Here is a 19,316-nt window from a genome sequence, read left to right on the forward strand (position 1 = left end):
GCCTGGTTGTTTTCAAGCTGTCCCTTTCAACCCAAGTCAACATGGCTCTTTAATCTCCAACCTCATGAAACGAAGGTAAATAAAATATTGTAAGGTTCACCACACTTCATGTCGTCATTCAACATTTGGAGCTAGTTACAGGGAGACGTATGGTGAGATTGAGACTCTCTCTCTTTCCAGCAGCTCAAAGTCTTGTTAAAAAAAATAATGCTACCCTTGAGAACATTCCCTCAACCTAGTGTGGAATACATTTACCTTTTCAACTCCATTAATATTAGATGCCTACTAAAGAGTTATTCGTGAAAGGCTTGTATCACGGCCTACTTATAAAAAGACACTGCTCTTTTGTACCACCTTTCCTCCCAGGCTAGGGGAGGAATTTATTATTTTATTTATATACTGTAGTACAAGATGTACACTGATGGATCTTTCAGCACTTCACAAGCATTATTCAGTCGCATCCCCATGGGAAGTGGGCATCATCCTCATTTTGTTACTGGCTCACTCAAGATTCCCCCAGCACATCAGTGACAGAACACAGAAGTTCCAGCCCTAAGAACTGACCATCTGTGTTTCACTGATGCAACTTTAGCTGGCCTCTCTAGGTGTGGGAAGTTTATTGACCAATCTCCCCTCTTGGAAGGTTCTCACACATTTTGCTGTCTTTAAGGACTAGGGCTTTCACAGAATCAGCCTCTATATCATGCAAGTCTGGAGTGATGCCTCATTTGCTAGCTAACATGGTCAAAATGTATCTAAGCCAGTCGCTTTTAAGGGCGGCAACTCTGAGTACATATTTTGTGAGTGCCAATACAACAAAGAGGCCAACTTGTTAAACTTATTGAGCCAGATTCTGATCTGACAGTGGTGTGAACTAAGAGCATCACCATTCAAATCAGTGAAATGTAAATGCAGTACTGGCAAGATCAGTAGCAGGCCGCTAAGCTGAGACAGCAACTTCGTAGTTCAGAGTAAGCAAATTTCTGCTATAATACATTAGTTGAGGGGAAAAAGTGACTGTGGTGTTTACCTTTAGCTCCTCTCTCCTTCCCCACCTCCCTTCCAGGAAAAATCCAGGAAATACAGATCAGGCAAGGGAAGGATGAAGGAATCTAGCTAATGTATTTTTTGGACGCTGGTTTTGATAGAGGGCAAAAGTTACAACAGCTGGCAGTTCTGCGGTTTGTGTGTCAAGATACTGAGGCCTTAACAGTTAAAAGTTTATGCTCTCTCCAAATGGAATCAGCAGGGGAGGAAGACAAAAAAGTCACAGCCATGTGTTAAGAGTACACCTGCAACTCTCCCAGAAGTGGAATACTGAAGTTGAAAAGCATTCTTTGACCTAGACGTCAGAGGAAGACAGACACACGTAAGGAATGCCACATGGCAGAGTGAAAGAGACATCTCAGGTGCAGGGCAAGGCAAAGGGGTTACGAAGCATCTTCACAGTCCCTTAAGAACAGCGTCCTAATCATCATCAAAGCATTTCAGCTAAATTGTTTTTTAATTTACCAGCACAGACAGATTTTGACAAGCCCACAACGTACAGAATCTCCATCGATGTGTAGACATCAGAGGCTTTGCTTGACAAAAACATATTTAGGAGTTATGGTATTTATGGTAAACAAGAGGCCACCCCAAGTTAAAGCTACTTGGCACAGGGAAAGTTTTCCCTTGAAGCGTCCAGATGTTATTAAAAAGGAGCAATCGGGCGATTACTAAACACTATTTGAATTGCACATTAGCCACAGATTTTTTTTTTTTTTTAAAATCCATCTTATTCAAAACCAACAAGCGCAAAAAAGGCAACACACCACAGCAATGTTAACCCTTCTTGTGCATTGAGACAGTTTATATCCACACACCTCTATTTATGGAAGGAGAACTTTTTATTTGGGGAAGTAGATCATATTTCAACTGTATTTTATAAGCTGAGGCCAATATGACTAGCCATTCTACCAACCAGCAATGGTGGTGATAAATGTGGAATCAAGCCACATTACAAGGCACTGGAACGCCAGTGAATTTAGGGTGCAAGGGAAAACCTTGAGGGTGCATCCTTGCTCATTGAAACGGACAGCACAGTCCTACTGTGCTGAAAATGTGTGTAAAAGTGTCAGTGTAGGGTCCCCAGATTTATCCCCCCTCCAGGATTTCAGATCAAACTGGCTCAGTTTACAAGTCAAATGAAGGTTCTTCTATCTGCAGGCCTCAGACACTTCCCCTGGGACCTGGAAACGCAGCTGGGCTCTTTCCAACTGTGACCCCCGATGGTAAGTGATTCTGCAATCAGTACTGAGCTACAGATTTGGACAGAGGCCAAAGAGAATCCCCCTCACTCTCCCATAGCAGCACTGGGAGCTCATGCAGGGCTAAGCACTCCTAGGTATCACAGTGACTTAGTATTTCCATTCTATAGAATAGACAAATGAAAATTTATCAACATCAAAGCAATTGGATCCAACTCAGTACATGGGGAGCAGAGACTGGGAGTAATTAGTGGCCATTAGATTTAAAGTCTATATATGGTCAAAAACTAAAAAGGCTATAGGATAAAGAACAAATGGCAATACATTTGTACAATAGTACTTCAGAGTGTTACTTCCCGACAGATTCATTAGGACAGGCTTTGAACTAATCTATAAACCAGATTAAATGCAAGATTCCCAACACACACAAGCGAGAGAGTTAGCAATAGCTCTCAGAGTCCTTCGTTCACCATTTTATACTTGGTTTCTCTTTTTGCAGAGTGGCAGAGACAAAGAACAGGTTGATTAACTCCCTTCCACGACCAACTTTGCTTGGCTGAATTCCCCTGTAGTCTGGTTAGCAGAAGCTTTACTCGTGTTTAATTATTTAAGGTGAACGGAGAATCAAAATATGTCATTATTTGTATGACAGTACTGCTTAGAGGTCCCGACAAAGATCAGGGCATTGTGCCGGGCACTGCCCAAACACGGAGCAAGAGACTGGCTTTGCATCAGAGAGCTAACAATCTTCATAGACATTACAGAGGGTGGGAGAAAGGCGTTCTAGTGTCCAGGATACCAGCCTGCAACAAGCCAGAGACCCAGGCGCTCAACTCCCTGCTCCGCCACCAATGACCTATTTCTCTGGGCCTCAATTTCACATGTACAAGGGTGCTAACAGCACTTCCCTACCTCACAGGGGTGCTGTAAGGGTAAATACAGCAAAGATGATAACGTGCTCAGATGCTAGGGTAACGATGGCCATAGACGTACATTAGGTGCATTACACTTTGCAGCTCAGGAAGAGGCAGAGATTAATTGACAGGCTCAAGGTAGCACAGAAAGTGCGTGGGAGAACTGGGAACTGAACCCAGATCTCCTGAGTCTTGGTCCAGAGCCATAGCCACAAGCCACAAGATTGTCGCTCTGAATTTGGAAAGCAAGAATATTATGCAAAGTTTATCTGTTGCCATATTTAAAAGGCATGCAAGTACTGAAAATCTTGTCTATCATCAAGCATACCTGATATCATCCATCGAATTAGTCCAGCTACTCTCGATGTTAGCCACTTCAAATGCCTTACAAAATAAATACTCAGGAGCGTCTCTCTGGTTTGGAATAATAAGGCAGTAGAAGTACACCCAGGAGAAAAGTAAGAGATATTTGTCCTTTTCTATTTGCTTCATGGCTTAAGGTTTCTGTGACGCCAACAAAAGCAGCCACAAATTCAGGGAGATGGGAAGGTCAACGAAGGAGCAGATTTTTTGCAAATATTCTGTCGCGATCAAAATGTTGCTAGTTTTTAAATCTCCACATACATTTCTCAAGGATTTCAGATTACATGCAGAGAAAAATTTGCTGGCCAAAACACATTTAACCTCTAAACAAGATCCAAAGAGAAAAGAAGAAATAGTAAGTGTTCCTTTTGCCAGAAGACATTATACCTTATTAGAGGGAATAACCAGAGCAAGGAATAGATGTGTTAGGAATTTCCAAATTATTAGTAATAGAAGTCAGGTTTCAGAATAGCAGTCGTGTTAGTCTGTATCCGCAAAAAGAAAAAGGAGGACTTGTGGCACCTTAGAGACTAACAAATTTGAGCATAAGCTCTCATGAGCTACAGCATGCATCCGATGAAGTGAGCTGTAGCTCATGAGAGCTTATGCTCAAATAAATTTGTTAGTCTCTAAGGTGCCACAAGCGCTCCTTTTTAAAAAAAAAAAAAAAAGCCCAGACCTTAATGAAAATCACTTTTCCAACACCACCATCAAGCTTAGGAGTCTGAGCCCAACCACTCATACATTAGTCCAAAAGACATACTGCTTTTTGTTTTAAATAGAGTTAAAATGCTCAGCAATATAAAGCTACTATGTTTTGGCAAAAGACAGGTCAATCAGAATCCCCTTAAAGCTAAACTAATATTACATTTAAAACCATCTTATGCCTAGGGCAGTAAGGTTTTACACAGCCATTTCCCGTGGGACTTTTGTAGGAAAGCTGACACACAAAGGTATTACTCAGATGGGCCTGAACCTAAACCCAGATCTATTTGATGGCGTTCTGATCTAGATCAATCCATTTTGCAGCTCTGAGCTGCAAAGTAGTCCCAGAACTTTTTTAATGCATTCTTATGCTATCTCCTTGAACTGGGATGAGAGCTAGGAAAGCCTTTTTTCTTTAATAACTAACTAAATCAAAGAAGGCTTCCAATAAAGTGAGACTAAGCATTTTCCATAAGCTGAATTAGTTGGGATGATAATACTCTTAACAACCTAATCGAAAGCCCCATGGGAGACTTCCATTGATTTAATGCATTTTGGATCAGTTACATTTAGTGAGGCTCCACAACATTCTGCAAGACTGTGTTAAAAAGTAAACCCACCGAAGCAAAAGGGGTACTCCAATTCCAAATCAAATGCCATAGCAACTCACTGAAAGTGTATTGATTTGCATGGTAGGTTTTGGAGCTCACAGGACTCCCTCCGTAGTTGGTACTTTCAGAAAACTGTTGGAAAAGAAAAGTAATCCCAACGAATGAGGGAAGGGAGTAAAATCACAGCAAGCAGCACTCAGAGATGTTTGACAGTTTTCTTAAGAGCAATGGAGAAAGCTTCTTAAATATCTTTATTAAAAAATTCAGAGGGTGGTACCACAAACAGAACTTTTATAGGCTTAAGACTTTTACTGAAGAAAGCCCTAGCAGTTCATGCTACCACCTCTCACACACACTCACTCCTTCATTTTACGTGGGTTGGGTTTTTTGGTTTAACTTTTGTCTTTCCTGGTGAACAGGGGTTAAAGAGAAACCTGACTTCATTTCTCTCCAAATTAGAATAGATCCTTGAAGGCTAAGAGCAAGAGCACCGTTTGCCATTCTCCCCCAGTCGCTCCTCCAAATTCCTGCAGCCAAGTGGTTCAACAGCCCCTGAATGGCATACATAATGACATCATTGATTGAACCATAATAGAAGGGAAAGGGGGAGTGGGGAAAAGATGTATTTGTGTTACAGACAAAAGATAAGTTCTGTTTCACAGCAGGGACAAATGAAGAACCAGATGACTGGACAGAGTGAGGTCACAGAGTCCCCCCCAGCATTGTCTTCCCTTTAAGCAACCCCTTCCCCACTCCCTAAAGGTTTGTTAGGGACGCAAATCCTTTTCAAATGGCACCGTGGATAAAGAAAAGATCAGGAGTCCTGCTGACCCCTCGCAGCTCCTCGTCATTTATTTTTAGAATGACATCGTGTGTGTGTCAGCGTGTGCAAAGAGGTAACAGGAGAGGAAGAGACAAACAAGAAGAAAGGAGTAACTGTAAACACTACGTTACTATTAACATTAAAGTTGTTACAAAGGGGAAAGGCAAAGCAAAATAACAAAATAATGGAACGCCCCCGCCAGAACCACTCAATTACCGTGTTTTTAGATTTCTTTGGGCATTCTTTGGGTATTGTGTTCATTAAGTGATGGCCAAACTGAAATATGCAAAACACCCTGAAGTCTGGAGGAGAGGAGTTAGTTCAGTCCATTTGAGAGAAGGCATTTGCATAGTTCACATTCAGACTGAGAACACAGCAAAGGTTCTGGACGGTTTCAATGCAGGGTTTTGGTTTGGCCTATGTCTAGCAGAAACACACCAAGTGAAATTATTTAGAGTGTACTGTTCGGGGGTGGGGGAGAGATGCAACCCTCCCCAAAAAAGAGAACCACTCACAAGCCGGTAACCAAAATGGGGAGACAAAAACAGATGGTGTCACCAATGTGACAAGAGAAACAAGACAGAGGGATTTTACAGTCCAATGTCTAAAGTCTGAGGAAGCGCAAGAAAGAAAGACACTGTAATATTATCAGGAGGGACTAAAAGACTTTCCAGTAAAGAGGGAGGAAGAAAAATGCTCAAACTCAAGCAGGACAGTGGTTCTTCCCCCCTCCCAATAGCACTCACTGGTCACGTGGTCCTGGCTCTGCCTTCTCCTTGTTTTCAGCTTCTAAATTGTATCCAACAGCCACAAATGCCCTCAGGCCTTTCCTGTTATTGTTCCATATAAGCTGCTCAGTTCTGGAATTGCCACAGGGATGTAACATGAATAGAAAAGGAGAAGTCCAGGAGATCCCGCCGCCCCCCCCCCAAAAAAGGTCCACCTTACGGAAGAGTTTGAGAACCAGGAGAAAAGGGAAACCAAAAAGAGTGGTATGGCATGGCACACAAACTGCCAGCAACTCAGAAAAGGGCTAACATACTAAACAGACACAAAAGGGTAAAAATCCTAGTACCACTGGAAAGTCCTAGCCTAGACAGATACTTGGACTTCAATGTCTGGATACCCTCAACTTAAGCCACCTTAAAGGGGCTGATTTCCAGACAGAAGTTCCTCAGCACTTTTGGAAAGTGAGGTCCCTTTAGGGTTCTGGCCCCCTAGGTCTTGGAATTGTTTAAATAGCACCTACAAGTATGGGTTGAACTTGACACCATCCCTGCCTTGAAAGGGCAAAATCCAACACAGCCTAACGTAAATACATAAGAAGGAGTGGAATGAGCTCCCAGAAGAGATAGGAGTAAACTAGATGCCCATACATTTACTAAAGCTTTTGCAACAGAGACAGCAAAACATTAGTAAGTAGAGGAGGGAGGATCTAGAACCTTGGAGAGATGAAGAGTTCGCTAGATGAAGAAGAATGCCTTGAAGACTTTGCTTAGATACAACAGTGCTAGGCACTTTGGAAAAATCAAAATGTACACTGAAAGAGATGGTTGGTAGGACAGAAACAGAGGAAGCCTGCTTGGAAGAACTGGATTTGGAGGAAGGATTGAAGAAGATAGGGAAAATACTTGACACAGGGGAAACTGGTCAGAGCTGATGGGCATCATGGAGATTGGAAAGTGCAAGGCACAGGATGGCCTGAGAACAGAGCTACACAGAGCCTTGCCATTGTTAATACAGCACCTTGGGTAATTTACAGACCTATGAAAGATGAGCAGCTTAAAATCCAAGTCAAGGAATGGGAGCATGAAGTTGATGTGGAAGGAAAGAAAGCCAGCGACAGGGCTGGAGAGCTGTGTGATGTGGTATGGGCAAGGCAGAAAATTATGTTAGCCACAGTATTTTGGATCTAATGGAGAAGGACATTCAGATGAGGAGATGGCAGCAGCTCCAAGATTATTGCAAAAGGAACATGAAGGGGCCAGCCAAAGAGAACACCAGGGCTGCAAAGGAAGGGGCTTGAGAATCTGGAGGGGTTTGCTCTGTCGTCCAAAGACCACTTCCAACCACCCTTCCAGTGTAGATGCTGGTGAGGGACTGAATAATAGCTGCCTCCTCCTTCGGCAACCACGTTACAAGAGAAAAACAAACTGGACAAAACCCATAGAAACAGAGTGATTTACACAACACTGGGCTGAGTTTTAGCCTCCATTGGCACAATGACTTTTTAGGGGAATGCCAGGGAAGCGCCCTCACCTCTACCAAGCCAGCAGGAGAGAGAGTTCCCAGAAGAGTTATAACCACATGGGGATGAGATTGGGATTCTGTGCTTGAAGGAGCACAGTTCAAAAAAATCACACCACCCTGAACAATTTGTTACAAGTAACACCTAAGGGCCTGCTACTTTGTGCATTTAACTGCACTTGTATCTCATCAGCTTCACTGTTTCCCATTTATGTGGTTCATTCAACAAAGCAACAGGGGCAAGGAAAAACATTTAAAAGAACAGGAAAATGTGATTGTAAAGCCACAAAATCTGACAAAGACTCGGGGGGAAGGTGTTATACCTGGAGCTGCTTTAAACTGTTTACATTAATTAGATTTCAAATTGATTATGTCCCTTTCAGAGAGCAACTTTTTACTGATTCCTACTTCTTTAAAATGCCCTGGCTATAGAAGAGCTCTTCAAAGGAGGTGAAAACTATTTAATTTTCACACAGAGACAGAAAGGCAGGTTGGTGTCATTGCAGCTTCTGCAAAGCATTCAGCATCCCTCAAGGAAATGCTACTTTTCTAAGTAGGTTTACAAAGATTTTCAACAAGTACACAGATTTCCCTTTTTTTTTTTTAAAAAACAAAAACAAAAAAAACCAACACTACTTACATTTTTGCACTCACAGGAAATTAAAAATCAAAAAGCATTTTAGGATAAATTGTTATTTATTCAAAATGTAAATGGGGGAATTATAGAAGTCCAGAATGAAACAGAAAAGTAACTTCATCCTAATGTTTTATATTAGTGTCTCACTTTTAACCGTTGGGGAATAATGAATTCCATGCTGGAGCTCAAACTCATGCACTTAATCTTCAGGGGATATTCAGTCCTTTGTCAAACTTCTCCCGTTACATTTTGATTAACCATGGGCATATTTTAAAATCTGGTTTTAGATGGAGTGGGGTGGTGGTGGGGAATCAACAATTTTCAAACCTACCTATAACTCCTTAAAAGGATAAGCCTATCTAAATTACAATAGATCTTCATCCAAACCTCAAGCAGCAATTGTGCATAGGATTTTCAAAGGTGTCCAAGAGTGAAAGTCAGTGGGAACTGGGCACTTTGGTGTCCTTCAAAAACCCTGCAACAGGAATGCTACAGACAGGAGGCAAAGGATTATTTTTCCTTCAGTGGAAGAACACTGTTCTCACAAAACAGAGACAGCAATGGCTCTTTATCCACACTTCCTGTACCTTAAGTTCAGATGTCGATTGCTGTACGCAGCGTTGGCTAAGTAGACCATACAGATAAGCTAGGTCAGCACAGGGAGATAGCTAGGTCCTGGGAGTTGGAGAACTTGGACACAACCATTACTAGTCAAGAATTCTTGCAATGGTGTTTACTTGGCATCCCAAAAAACCTGCTAGGTGCATTACAGAGCAACAATGACAGGACAGTCTGTCACAAAAAGTTTACAATCCAGTAAAGGAATTCTGCCCGATAGACAAACCTGCCCACCTTCAGACAGTTGCAGTCTGTTCATGTTTCTTATTATTTCATAAAGGCCCCTTTTATTTTGCTCTCTACAAAGGAATTAAACTGCATGCTTGCAGGCTCATAACAGCATCAAAAACACATTAATCTAGCACAGCTTTAAGATGCTTTTGTGTCCACATCTAACAGTAATAAGTTATACTATAACCTTGCTATAAACTAGAGGCTAAGACTGTGGACTTGAAAACACAAACATCTCAAAACCAGGACATTAGGAATAACCATGCTGGAAAACAGTGATCAGGCTCAGTTTGGGCTGGGTAACCATTTTTAAACATGTATTGGGTAGTTCAAACAATATGGTGGAGAAGGCTAAAAAAATATGGAACTGAGAAATCTGCTTTGATAAGATCATCCTTACATAACCCATGTTATGGGAAGGGACACTTTAGATGCTGATCCAGAAGAGTGCTGAGTGCCTTCTACTTCCACTGAGTAAGTTGGGAGGTTGCAGGTGCTCAGCACCTTAGGGTAAATGAACCAGGAAGCCAGTCTGGGCCTCTTGTTAAAGCAGTTGTCACCCAAAGCACACCTACTGATGTGGTTTTTTAAGGTCTCTGGAGGGAGCTCTTGGTAGTTTAGTCCATGCATCAACTACTCTGGGTAAAGAAATTTTGCCTTTTCTTACCTTTGGTTCCTGTACTGACTGGACAGTAGCTCATATAATCAATGGAGTACACACAGCCTACCCACCCCCCCTACCCGCGCGCCACAACTGGAGCTTTCAATGAGGTCCCTTCTTACAATCCCTATCCATGGATTCTATTCCCTCCAGTTTGGAGTTCTTGAAAATCCTCCAGAGGATAAGCTGCTGGGATTTCACAAATTTGCCTATTTGCTTTCAGTGGGAGACACATGAGGACTCACCACTTACCATAAATCTCTCTCTGTGGTTCCACTAAGTGCCAGCCAGGGTACATGGGCTCAGGACTGGTGTGAATTTTACCATAGGTACCACTGATCTATCTCTGTTTCCCCCTGCAAGTTGTAGTTCTCCCCTGTGCTCATTGCCAGTTTAATAAACTGCTTCACTCCCTCTCCAAAGCCTCACCACACACTCCCTTTTGTGAGGCTATTTTTATGAGAAAAATCAGCTATAAATATCATTTTAGTCTTTACATTCACCTTGCACCTAGGCACTTACTGGTTTCACTAAGGGTATAGCCCCACTAGGATTTGGGTTTCTTTCTCAGGCAAACCAGTACATTACCCATGTGTATGCTAGCTCTACTGAGTTATTCCTTCCCATGCCTATATCCTGAGGAGTCCTGCCCTGCCCTATTCTTAAGCAGCCCAGATCAGTGAGCGCATTTCTTTTTTAAGCACACTGTATTAGCCTGCATTTGACAGCTTTCTTACTGGCCTTTGTCAAGGGGTGGGCAGGTGAGGAACTTAGCAGCAAACCAATATGTGAAAACAAATTTCCCCCTCCCCGCCATTCCTGAGTCCAGTTTCTAATCAGGTCTTTGTCACAGAAAGCTAACGATCACACAGATAGTAGCTGCAGTTAGGAAATACAATCATCATACGTATGGAGACCAAGTTGCTGGTGGGCGGGGGGGCATGCAAGAGAGGAGACATGGGTATTAAGTAAAAGACTAGAAAGCATTCTTATTACAGGAGGGAAAACAAATCCATGTTTCACACTCACAGCCCTCCTTTAGCCATGCAGCCTGTGCCATCAACTCAACGCAGCCATGTGCAGGCCATTAGGTAGAGAAACTCCTTCCCCCAGCAATCCAGTGGGCGGGGGAGGAGGCAGCCTAGCTTACTACACCCTTGTGTTAAAATCTCCATGACTGCCAGCACTATTCTTCACCTTGTCACTTCCCATTATCCTAAATCAACAGGCCTGTATTCACAGCTACTCAAGTTAGAAAACGGTGAGGTTGGTTTTTTAGGGGATGGGGGAAGGAGGAGCAGCAAGGGGTGCAAACATACCAGACTGCTAGATACTGTGTTGCGTGCGTGCGTGTCTCTCTCTCTGAGACAGACAGACAGACAGACAGACAGACAGACACCCTAAGTCATGCAGGTATTCTATCCAAGCTTTTTCTGAAACAAACATGGAAATTAATTAGTTTTTTTCCACCAAATGCATCCGATGATGAAGTGAGCTGTAGCTCACGAAATCTTATGCTCTAATAAATTTGTTAGTCTCTAAGGTGCCACAAGTACTGCTTTTCTTTATGGAAATTAAGGCTTCTAAATATCAGTACATAGTATATATATGCTCAAAAAAATTCAGAGACAATCTGCAACTGTTAAGTGTAGCCACAAGCCCTAATTTAGGAAGTGGTATCCCCACATTCATATTTTGCCTTATAGAGTGACATCTTAAGTTGAAGGAATCACGGGGAAACAACTGGGTCCAAATGACAACGTTTACTAAATGTATACAACACGCAAGAGCTAACTACATTACGCACTGCTGCTCCGCCAGGGCTCTAGTGGCTTCTGAAGACACTGAGGGCCACTACGGGCTCTCAGGCTATGTAGAGAGATATTCCCTCATGCCTATACACTGTAGACAGCAGAGGTTCCTTTTTTAATATATGTAGTGATGTAATATAAAGGGTTTTAGCAATGTGAATTTGGGACTCTTCCAGACAACTCACAAACAAGGAAGACAAGTTGTGCAAATGAGGGCTCACAAGATTTCTGCACCATGCCACACCACTTTCGCTACCTACTGTGCGTTACAGCAAAAGATTTTTCAAATGATTTAGCATTTTGTTGTGTTTTTTAAATGGAACTTTGTTTTAACCCCCCCTCCTGTAAATCTCAATGCCTTAGTTACTCTTAGCCCAACTGTACACAACTCAGAGGGAAACAGAAAATCCTCTACAAATTACCCAGAGCAACTTTTTTTAAATACCTAAAAATAAGAAGATTGAAACAGCCAGTATCACGGGAGTTTCAGGTCTAGGAAAAAGTACTGTGCATCCCCCTGAAAATCTTTCCTTTTCAAAGGCAGAGCTCCAGTTTGTAGCCCCGCCGTGTCACAAAGTACCAGATGCCTTGTAGTGCTCTCAGACCGAACAGTGACCATTACTCCGAGAAGAAAAACATTTCTGTGGCAGGCTGGTTTTTAAGAACTCCCAGCTGTAAGAAGCTGCTCAGACGTTTGGAATATTCAGAGCAGTCCTGGTGGGGAAGAGATAGCAGGCAGAACACTGGGGAGGTGCTCGAAGGTGCAGGATATACACAAGCTATTATATGGATCCAAGCACCACAATGGTGTAGGGATGTGCGTGCATGCGTGCGTTCACAGATAGCGAATATACTCTCCTGTAGCACCTTTTATACAAACTGTACCACAAGGCACTACAGAGGGCAAAAACAATAGTGAAGGAGAGAAATTAAGAGGTGTGAAGAAGATAGAAGGGATGTTTTCAGGTATCACCTGAGAGAGTCCTTCAAGACTACTCCAGATGCTGCAGAGAAAAAGGCTACTGGGCCAACAGTGCTGTGATTGTGTGCAGGGATGGCAAGGAAGACCTTCAACACAAGCAGAGGCAAACAAAGTCTAGGAAGCAGCTGGAGAGTACACAGAAAGTTTAAAAAACAAGACAACTGGGAATTAGCTTGCTGCTAAAACGAGCCAGGAACCAGTCCTAATATCTCCTGTACTAACTACAGAGCTCCCGAAGACTGAGCTTTGTGGATTTATAGCTGTCTCCATATGAGAGGTCAGGAGGAAGCTTCATTCTTCACATGATACCTAAACTGATGGAGGGTTTAGGAAGTCTCAGATTGAATACTGACGTGAAGTTCATGCCCTGATACTATTCTAGCTCAGCATAAGCCATTTGCAATTACCAGCAACGTCATTGGGCACCAAGCTGGTCTTATTAAATATAAATGCCTAGTGGATAGCTAGAGGGGGCTTCTTTTTCAGGGAGTTTTCTCCTTCCTGATCTGCCAACATTGGCATTTTTCCCCTCCTTTGGTGGTTAATATTTTCACATCCAGCGTTGGCAGGGGGTGCTTAGAAAGACTGCAGGCAGAAAAATTATCCAGGAAAAGGGTTCCTCCTCAGCATGTTATTATAAGCTTGCTGGAAGCCAAACAATTAAGCCAACTGTTTTCTCTCTCTCATTTAGATATTTTGTACACACACAAACTTTCTGCTGGGCTCCTGACCCCTGCTCTCCTTCAATATCACACAAACGCCATGAAATAATCAGCCTGCCAGCTCTGTCCACCTAATCTCAAACGATGAGTGCAATAATTCTCATCTGCCACCTGTAAAATAAACCCTCATTAAAGATAATTAAACCGGAGCAGTGACTGGTAGCCATGTTAATTCTTATTTAACTCTTCCTAGCCACGAAGACTACTTTCTCCACCAAAACATGCAGCCTTCCATCACTGCTGACTAATAACCAAGCTGGCATGTCTATGGAGCTCTCAAAGCACTGCACAGGCATTATACAAGCATCACAATAGCCATAGGAGAGGACCAAGTTCTCATTCCACTTTACAGATAGCGAAACAGACAAATAAAGGTGAAGCAATTTACCTGAATCAGTGTCAGTGCAGAGAATGGACCCCAGAAGTCCTGCCTTCCAGTTTTCCCCACTCTTACCCCAGCTGACCATATCATCTCTAAAAAGACACGTAGAATACATAGAAGCGCTCTTCATTGCAACTGCCCTCTTCCACCCTAACTCGATGTCATCATAACCTGGTGTTTTGGACATCACAGTACTCTCTGTGCCATGAACAACCATTCCCACACGTGGTATCACTGAGTAATGTGTACACACACACCCCACTGCGGTTAAAGAGACTTTGGAGTCAAGATTCCCTTTTTCCATTCACAGCTCTGGGAGGGAGTGTTTCTAGTGCTTAGAGTAGGGAACCAGGATTCAGGACTCTTGGATTCGATTCGCGATGCTGCCCCGACTCAGTGCATGACCTCAAAACAGTCACTTCATCTCTCTGATCTCAACATCCATGGGGCTGAGGGTTAATCAGCCAACTGTCTGTAAGGCAGTTTGAGACCTCCACATTAAAGGAGAGACATAAAAGCCAATTACTTTGGTCATCTGCTCAGATAGGGAAAGGTATTTGATAATGCATTTGATAATGCAATGCAGGGCATGGGAGGGGCTTTGTGCTTTTGTGTTATCCCTAGAGCTTTGACTTTACATTTGGTGGCAACACTCTCAGCAGGACACTTACAAGGCTATTTTATAGAAAAAAAAGCAAACCAACCCCTTTGAGAAATGCTTCTGCATCACAAACTACCACGAAGCCTTCCTATAAAACATGCAGCTATAACTCCAGCCCATGGGGAGCCAAGAGCTCTCAGCGTTTCAGGGAGAGGAAAATTTACAAGCATGTGTATGGGCTAAGTAGGAGCCAAGGGATGGTAGCTTCAGGTCAGAGCAACTGTGTTTTAACAGGAGGCTTCACAAGAGAGGATGGGGAGGGTGGGTTAATACTAGGGGGAGATAAACGCTTGCTTGGTTTTATTTTAAACATTAATTTGATGGGCCTGTACCGCCAAGACCCAAGCAAGCACCTGCCCTCTGTTCTGCCAAAAATCAACCTTTTCCTGCTGGGTCCCTTCTGAAATATTGGGGCCTTTCCTCCCTTTTAGGGGGAGAGAAAGGGAATTTTAAACTTGAAAGATTTCACCCTGCAGGGCTAGTCAGGGGGTTCAAAGCTACAGATGAGTTCTCAGCCGCTAATGCAGCTCTGCATTTGCTCCCTTTACTCAGCAGGTCTGAAATCCTCCTTAAGCAATGATTCTCTCAACCCCCGCCCCCCCGCCCTCCCTTCTTCCAAACCAATTTGAATAGGAAATGAAGTGTGGCTCTGTGGAGACAATGGCTTATTGTAAAGTTTTTGCTGCTACGCAGGGTATAAAAACCTGCCACGGCACATGTAAACATTAGCAACTGCCAGGCTTCTCTGTAATGAAAAGCTATAAAGAACACCCAGGTGGGAAGCAGAATACTACAGGCTAATTAAAGTAACCAATAATATTCCTCACAGGAATGTGAGTGTGTGTTCCGCTCAGTGGGAGAAGCCACTGCTAAGCCTATGAACTCAGCTTCCTGATGGAACAGAAACAAACAAAAAAAAAAAAAAGACATAGCACTGCAAACGCTGCCATTATGCTGGACACCTTGCTTTGTAAAAGGCACAAGGGCGGCATCTGGAGTTAAACCACAAGCCTGGAAGTTGGGCAAACTGGATGCTAGACCTAACTCTGCCATGGATTTGTGACCTTGCGTAAGTTGTTTCCCCATCCTGGTATGCCACCACCTGTAAAAGGGGATCAGTTCATTAATGAACTTAGCCTGTCATTTATGTTTGTAAAGCACTCATTCAGATCAGGTGCAGCACATGGCTGCTTTGGATCTCTTCAAGATTCTGGAGCAAAGAGTAACCATTGAAGAAGGCCCTCTCAGAAATGTTGAGTGTTATTACTACGCCCCAGATCTACAAGTGCAGCCATGAACGCTGACAAGGCATATATCCTTCCTGAAAAACAACAGTTCCTAGTGACAGGGTTAATGATGTTTGAGCAGCCTCTCACCCTGACCTGCCCTTCCACATATTCCAGCTTTAATGCACTTGCCCAATTCCCCCACCCCCAAAGGGATGTGTGAGGGAGGAACAGTGGCCTCCAACACCAATTATTTTCTACATCACTGAACTTCCTGGCTCCACATTTGCAGAGCCTGGCATTTCACTCTGACTTGCTGAAGAAACAGATGCAGTAAAATGTCCACGGTACAAACCCCATGAAAGAAGAGGGGGTTATCTCTCAGTGGTGAAGAGAAGAGGACAAACCCATCCCCTTACACTTTTTCAAAGAGAGAGGAAGGGTTTCCAAACCCCACTGGCACAGCCATTGCAAATGGACAAGATTTTTCTTCACTTCCTGTCCGAGAGTGCTGCGCAGTGTCGTTGTGTACTAGGAAATCAAGGCTGCACTTCACCCCAGAGGAGGAGAAGGTTATTCCTGTCTGATGTTTTGTGATTCAAGCTGCTGTATCAATGTAAGAGGATATTACTGATCCCCCTCTTTTCTATCTGTCTCCCCCAAACAGCACTAGATGCAGCTCTTTTCCCCTATCCATTTTAATCTCTCCTACTGCAGAACATTTCTATGCAGGGGATTGTTGTACTGGCGATGATGCCTGTACTCGCACACTCTTCCTCTTCTTCCTGAAATGCATATTGCCCTTCCCAGATCACTCAACATCCTGTCACCAAAAAGATCCAGTCTCTCCAGGCAAGGTGGAATTGTGCTTCGTTCGCTGTAGTTCCAATCAGACGAGCTCAGTCAAATCCTGCGCATGCGTGCACACACACGAGTCTTTGAACCTGATGGCTAAGGGGACCTAGAGCTCTGTCTGGCATTTTCAATCATTTGATGCATTACAGTTTTGAGTCACTTTTCAAACTGAGCTCTGGAGCCCCTCATCCCAAGGGAAGTCAGTACCTTGCGGAAAAAGATCAGTTGTGAAGACCGATCAGGTCTATCCACCTATAGAACACAAGTCAAATCCCTGAAAACAATCCAGTTATAAAGCCTCCTCAATTGTCTCTCCTTCCCACTTGTAACATTTTATGAAGACTATCTTGACAGCCCCTGGAAGGAAGCCCTCTATCCACCAGCCTGGCCTTGGCAGTCAGGCTTCCTCAAAACCAACAAAGTTACAGCCAAACAAAGAGAGGAAAGGACTAGGGGTAAGGAAAACGATGCTGACAAGAGTCCTCATGTGGCGTGATGCATGGAGCTCTGTATCAGCGACAGGAGGTAAAAATCTCAGGAAGCAAGACAACGTAGAACTTTCACTGTTCTGTGCACTGTGCTAATCTGTAGGTGCAGACAGTGTCCTAGAGGCCAATGCACCTTACCTTCTTGGAGGCTGAAGAGACATTCAAACCAAATCTTTGAGCCCTTTCCTTTAATTTATCCATGTTTACCTACAAAGACACAGGAAACAGTTTAACATTTAAGTCATTGTCACTTGAACTGTAAGATTAGGAAAACTAAAAAGACCAACTGTGGTTGGGAGAGGGCAGCCCGTGAGAAGGGTCCCAGGACAGAGCAGCCCATTCTGATGGGTCTGTGGAAAATCTGGTCAAGCGAGCGACACTCCTGTGAGCACTCCCTTTCTGTGCTAGGTCGGCAGACTCAGCAGCGACACCTATCAGCTACAGAGGGGAAGAAGAGCCACAAGGCAGAAAACTGTGCCCCAAATGAAGCAGCCAAGATCTTTCAGAGAGCTGTATTCTGCTCCCAAGCTTCATTAACAGGCATCTCTTAAAGCTCCAGTATTGGCCCAAAGGACAGTGCTACAGATGGTGAATTCTCCCACTGAAGGACCAGCTTGTTCAACAGATTCCTTTTTTTTTTTTTAAACTGTAAATCAAATGAACTAAGTACTCTTCCTTCAGCAGCCAGATATAATTAACACAATGGAAGGAAACTTACTACCTTTCAGACAAACACACCAGCCATCTCTCTCCAATTCCTGTCATTTTCAGTAACCACTGTGTTTCATTCTTACACTTCAGGAACTACTAGGACACATCTAGTCAAACCCCATGTCAAGTTATTTTCCCTTGCTTTTCTCAGGTCACAAGCAATAGGGTTTCCCTTTGGGGAAGTATCCCATAGTCTAATGAAGCCCAGTTTTGGCTTTCATTGACAAGTCTTCTACAGTATGTAGTGCCATGGAAGAAAATGGGGTCCCTGACGCTAACCTACTTCTGAGCAGTATTTGCAAAACATCTTCCAAAAACACTAAGTACAAGAGAAACCTGGATTAGACCCCAAACTTGCTTAAATTAGCTTTCTGTTGCATCTCGCACCAATAATTCACCATGATCAAGCAGAAAGGTACTAAGCAGACTGTGAAGTGGGAATGTTCTTAATGTTTTCTCTGAATACTGTGGGGGTGCCTCAGTTTCCCCTAGGCATTTCTTAAGTATCTAGGGGGTGGGATAAGAGTATGTGATTGTTACAGAGCCCTAGAGGGCCAGTGTGATGGTGTCTGCATAGAGAATAGCCAACACCCTGTCTCCTGACAACTGATGGCCTGGGCCCCTCCTCTGCAAAGGTGCCAACTGAAGGTGTTGGAGAACAAAGATCAGGTGGCCTCCTGGCCCAGGAAAGGGACAAAGGCCAGAGGAGGGGCTGGAGAGTTTCACTTTGGAGCTGGCTGGGGAAATGGAGGGAGACCCAGATGAGTCTCTGGCCTCCCTGCTCCCAAAGACGGACCTGACTAAGGGTTCCTGTTCTCTGTACCTACAAGTTCTGTTTTAGACCATGTTCCTGTCGTCTAATAAACCTTCCGTTTTACTGGCTGGCTGAGAGTCACATCTGACTGCGGAGTTGGGGGGCAGGACCCTCTGGCCCCCCCAGGAGCCCTGCCTGTGCGGACTCGCTGCGGGAAGCGCACGGTGTGAGAAGGGGATGCTGAATGCCCCGAGGTCAGCCCCAGGAAGGTCGAAGCTGTGTAAGCTTCTTGCCCTGGAAACAGTCTGCACAGGGAGAGGAGGCTCCCCCAGAGTCCTGACTGGCTTCGTATGGAGTAGTTCCAGAGCATCACCCGGTGACTCCATGACATAGGCTACCCACACAGCTCAGAACTTACATTTCCAGTTGAAATCCGAGGTAGAATAGTGCACCATTTGAACATTAGAAAGAAAGGGTCATTTACTGTAGGAAAATAGCAGGCTGTACAGAATCTAGGTTCTTGGAGCAATGCATAACAGTTCAAGCAAAAAGGGCAAAGACAGAACACCAGGCACACAAGCGGGAAGCTCACATGCAATATTAATAAAATATTTGCTTTTATTCCTTCAGGCATTTAGTTCTAAAGCCAGCTTATCCAGGAGTGC

The 19,316-nt window shown here is 43.7% G+C and overlaps 1 protein-coding gene across 2 annotated transcripts in view; it reads right to left on the bottom strand.

The window, feature by feature from the left end:
* Window positions 1–19,316, bottom strand: part of LOC119845624 (SAP domain containing ribonucleoprotein) — a 49,266-nt gene that overhangs the window by 14,022 nt on the left and 15,928 nt on the right. Inside the window, exon 9 of one of the 2 annotated variants that reach the window (XM_038378099.2) lies at window positions 17,325–17,393. The exons of the other annotated variant lie outside the window; for it this stretch is intronic. Within the exon in view, the coding sequence (XP_038234027.1) occupies window positions 17,325–17,393 (69 nt within the window). The remainder of the gene's footprint in view (window positions 1–17,324; window positions 17,394–19,316) is intronic. 2 annotated transcript variants of the gene reach the window in all.

This window comes from Dermochelys coriacea, chromosome 20, assembly GCF_009764565.3.
Source record: "Dermochelys coriacea isolate rDerCor1 chromosome 20, rDerCor1.pri.v4, whole genome shotgun sequence".
NCBI lineage: Eukaryota > Metazoa > Chordata > Testudines > Dermochelyidae > Dermochelys > Dermochelys coriacea.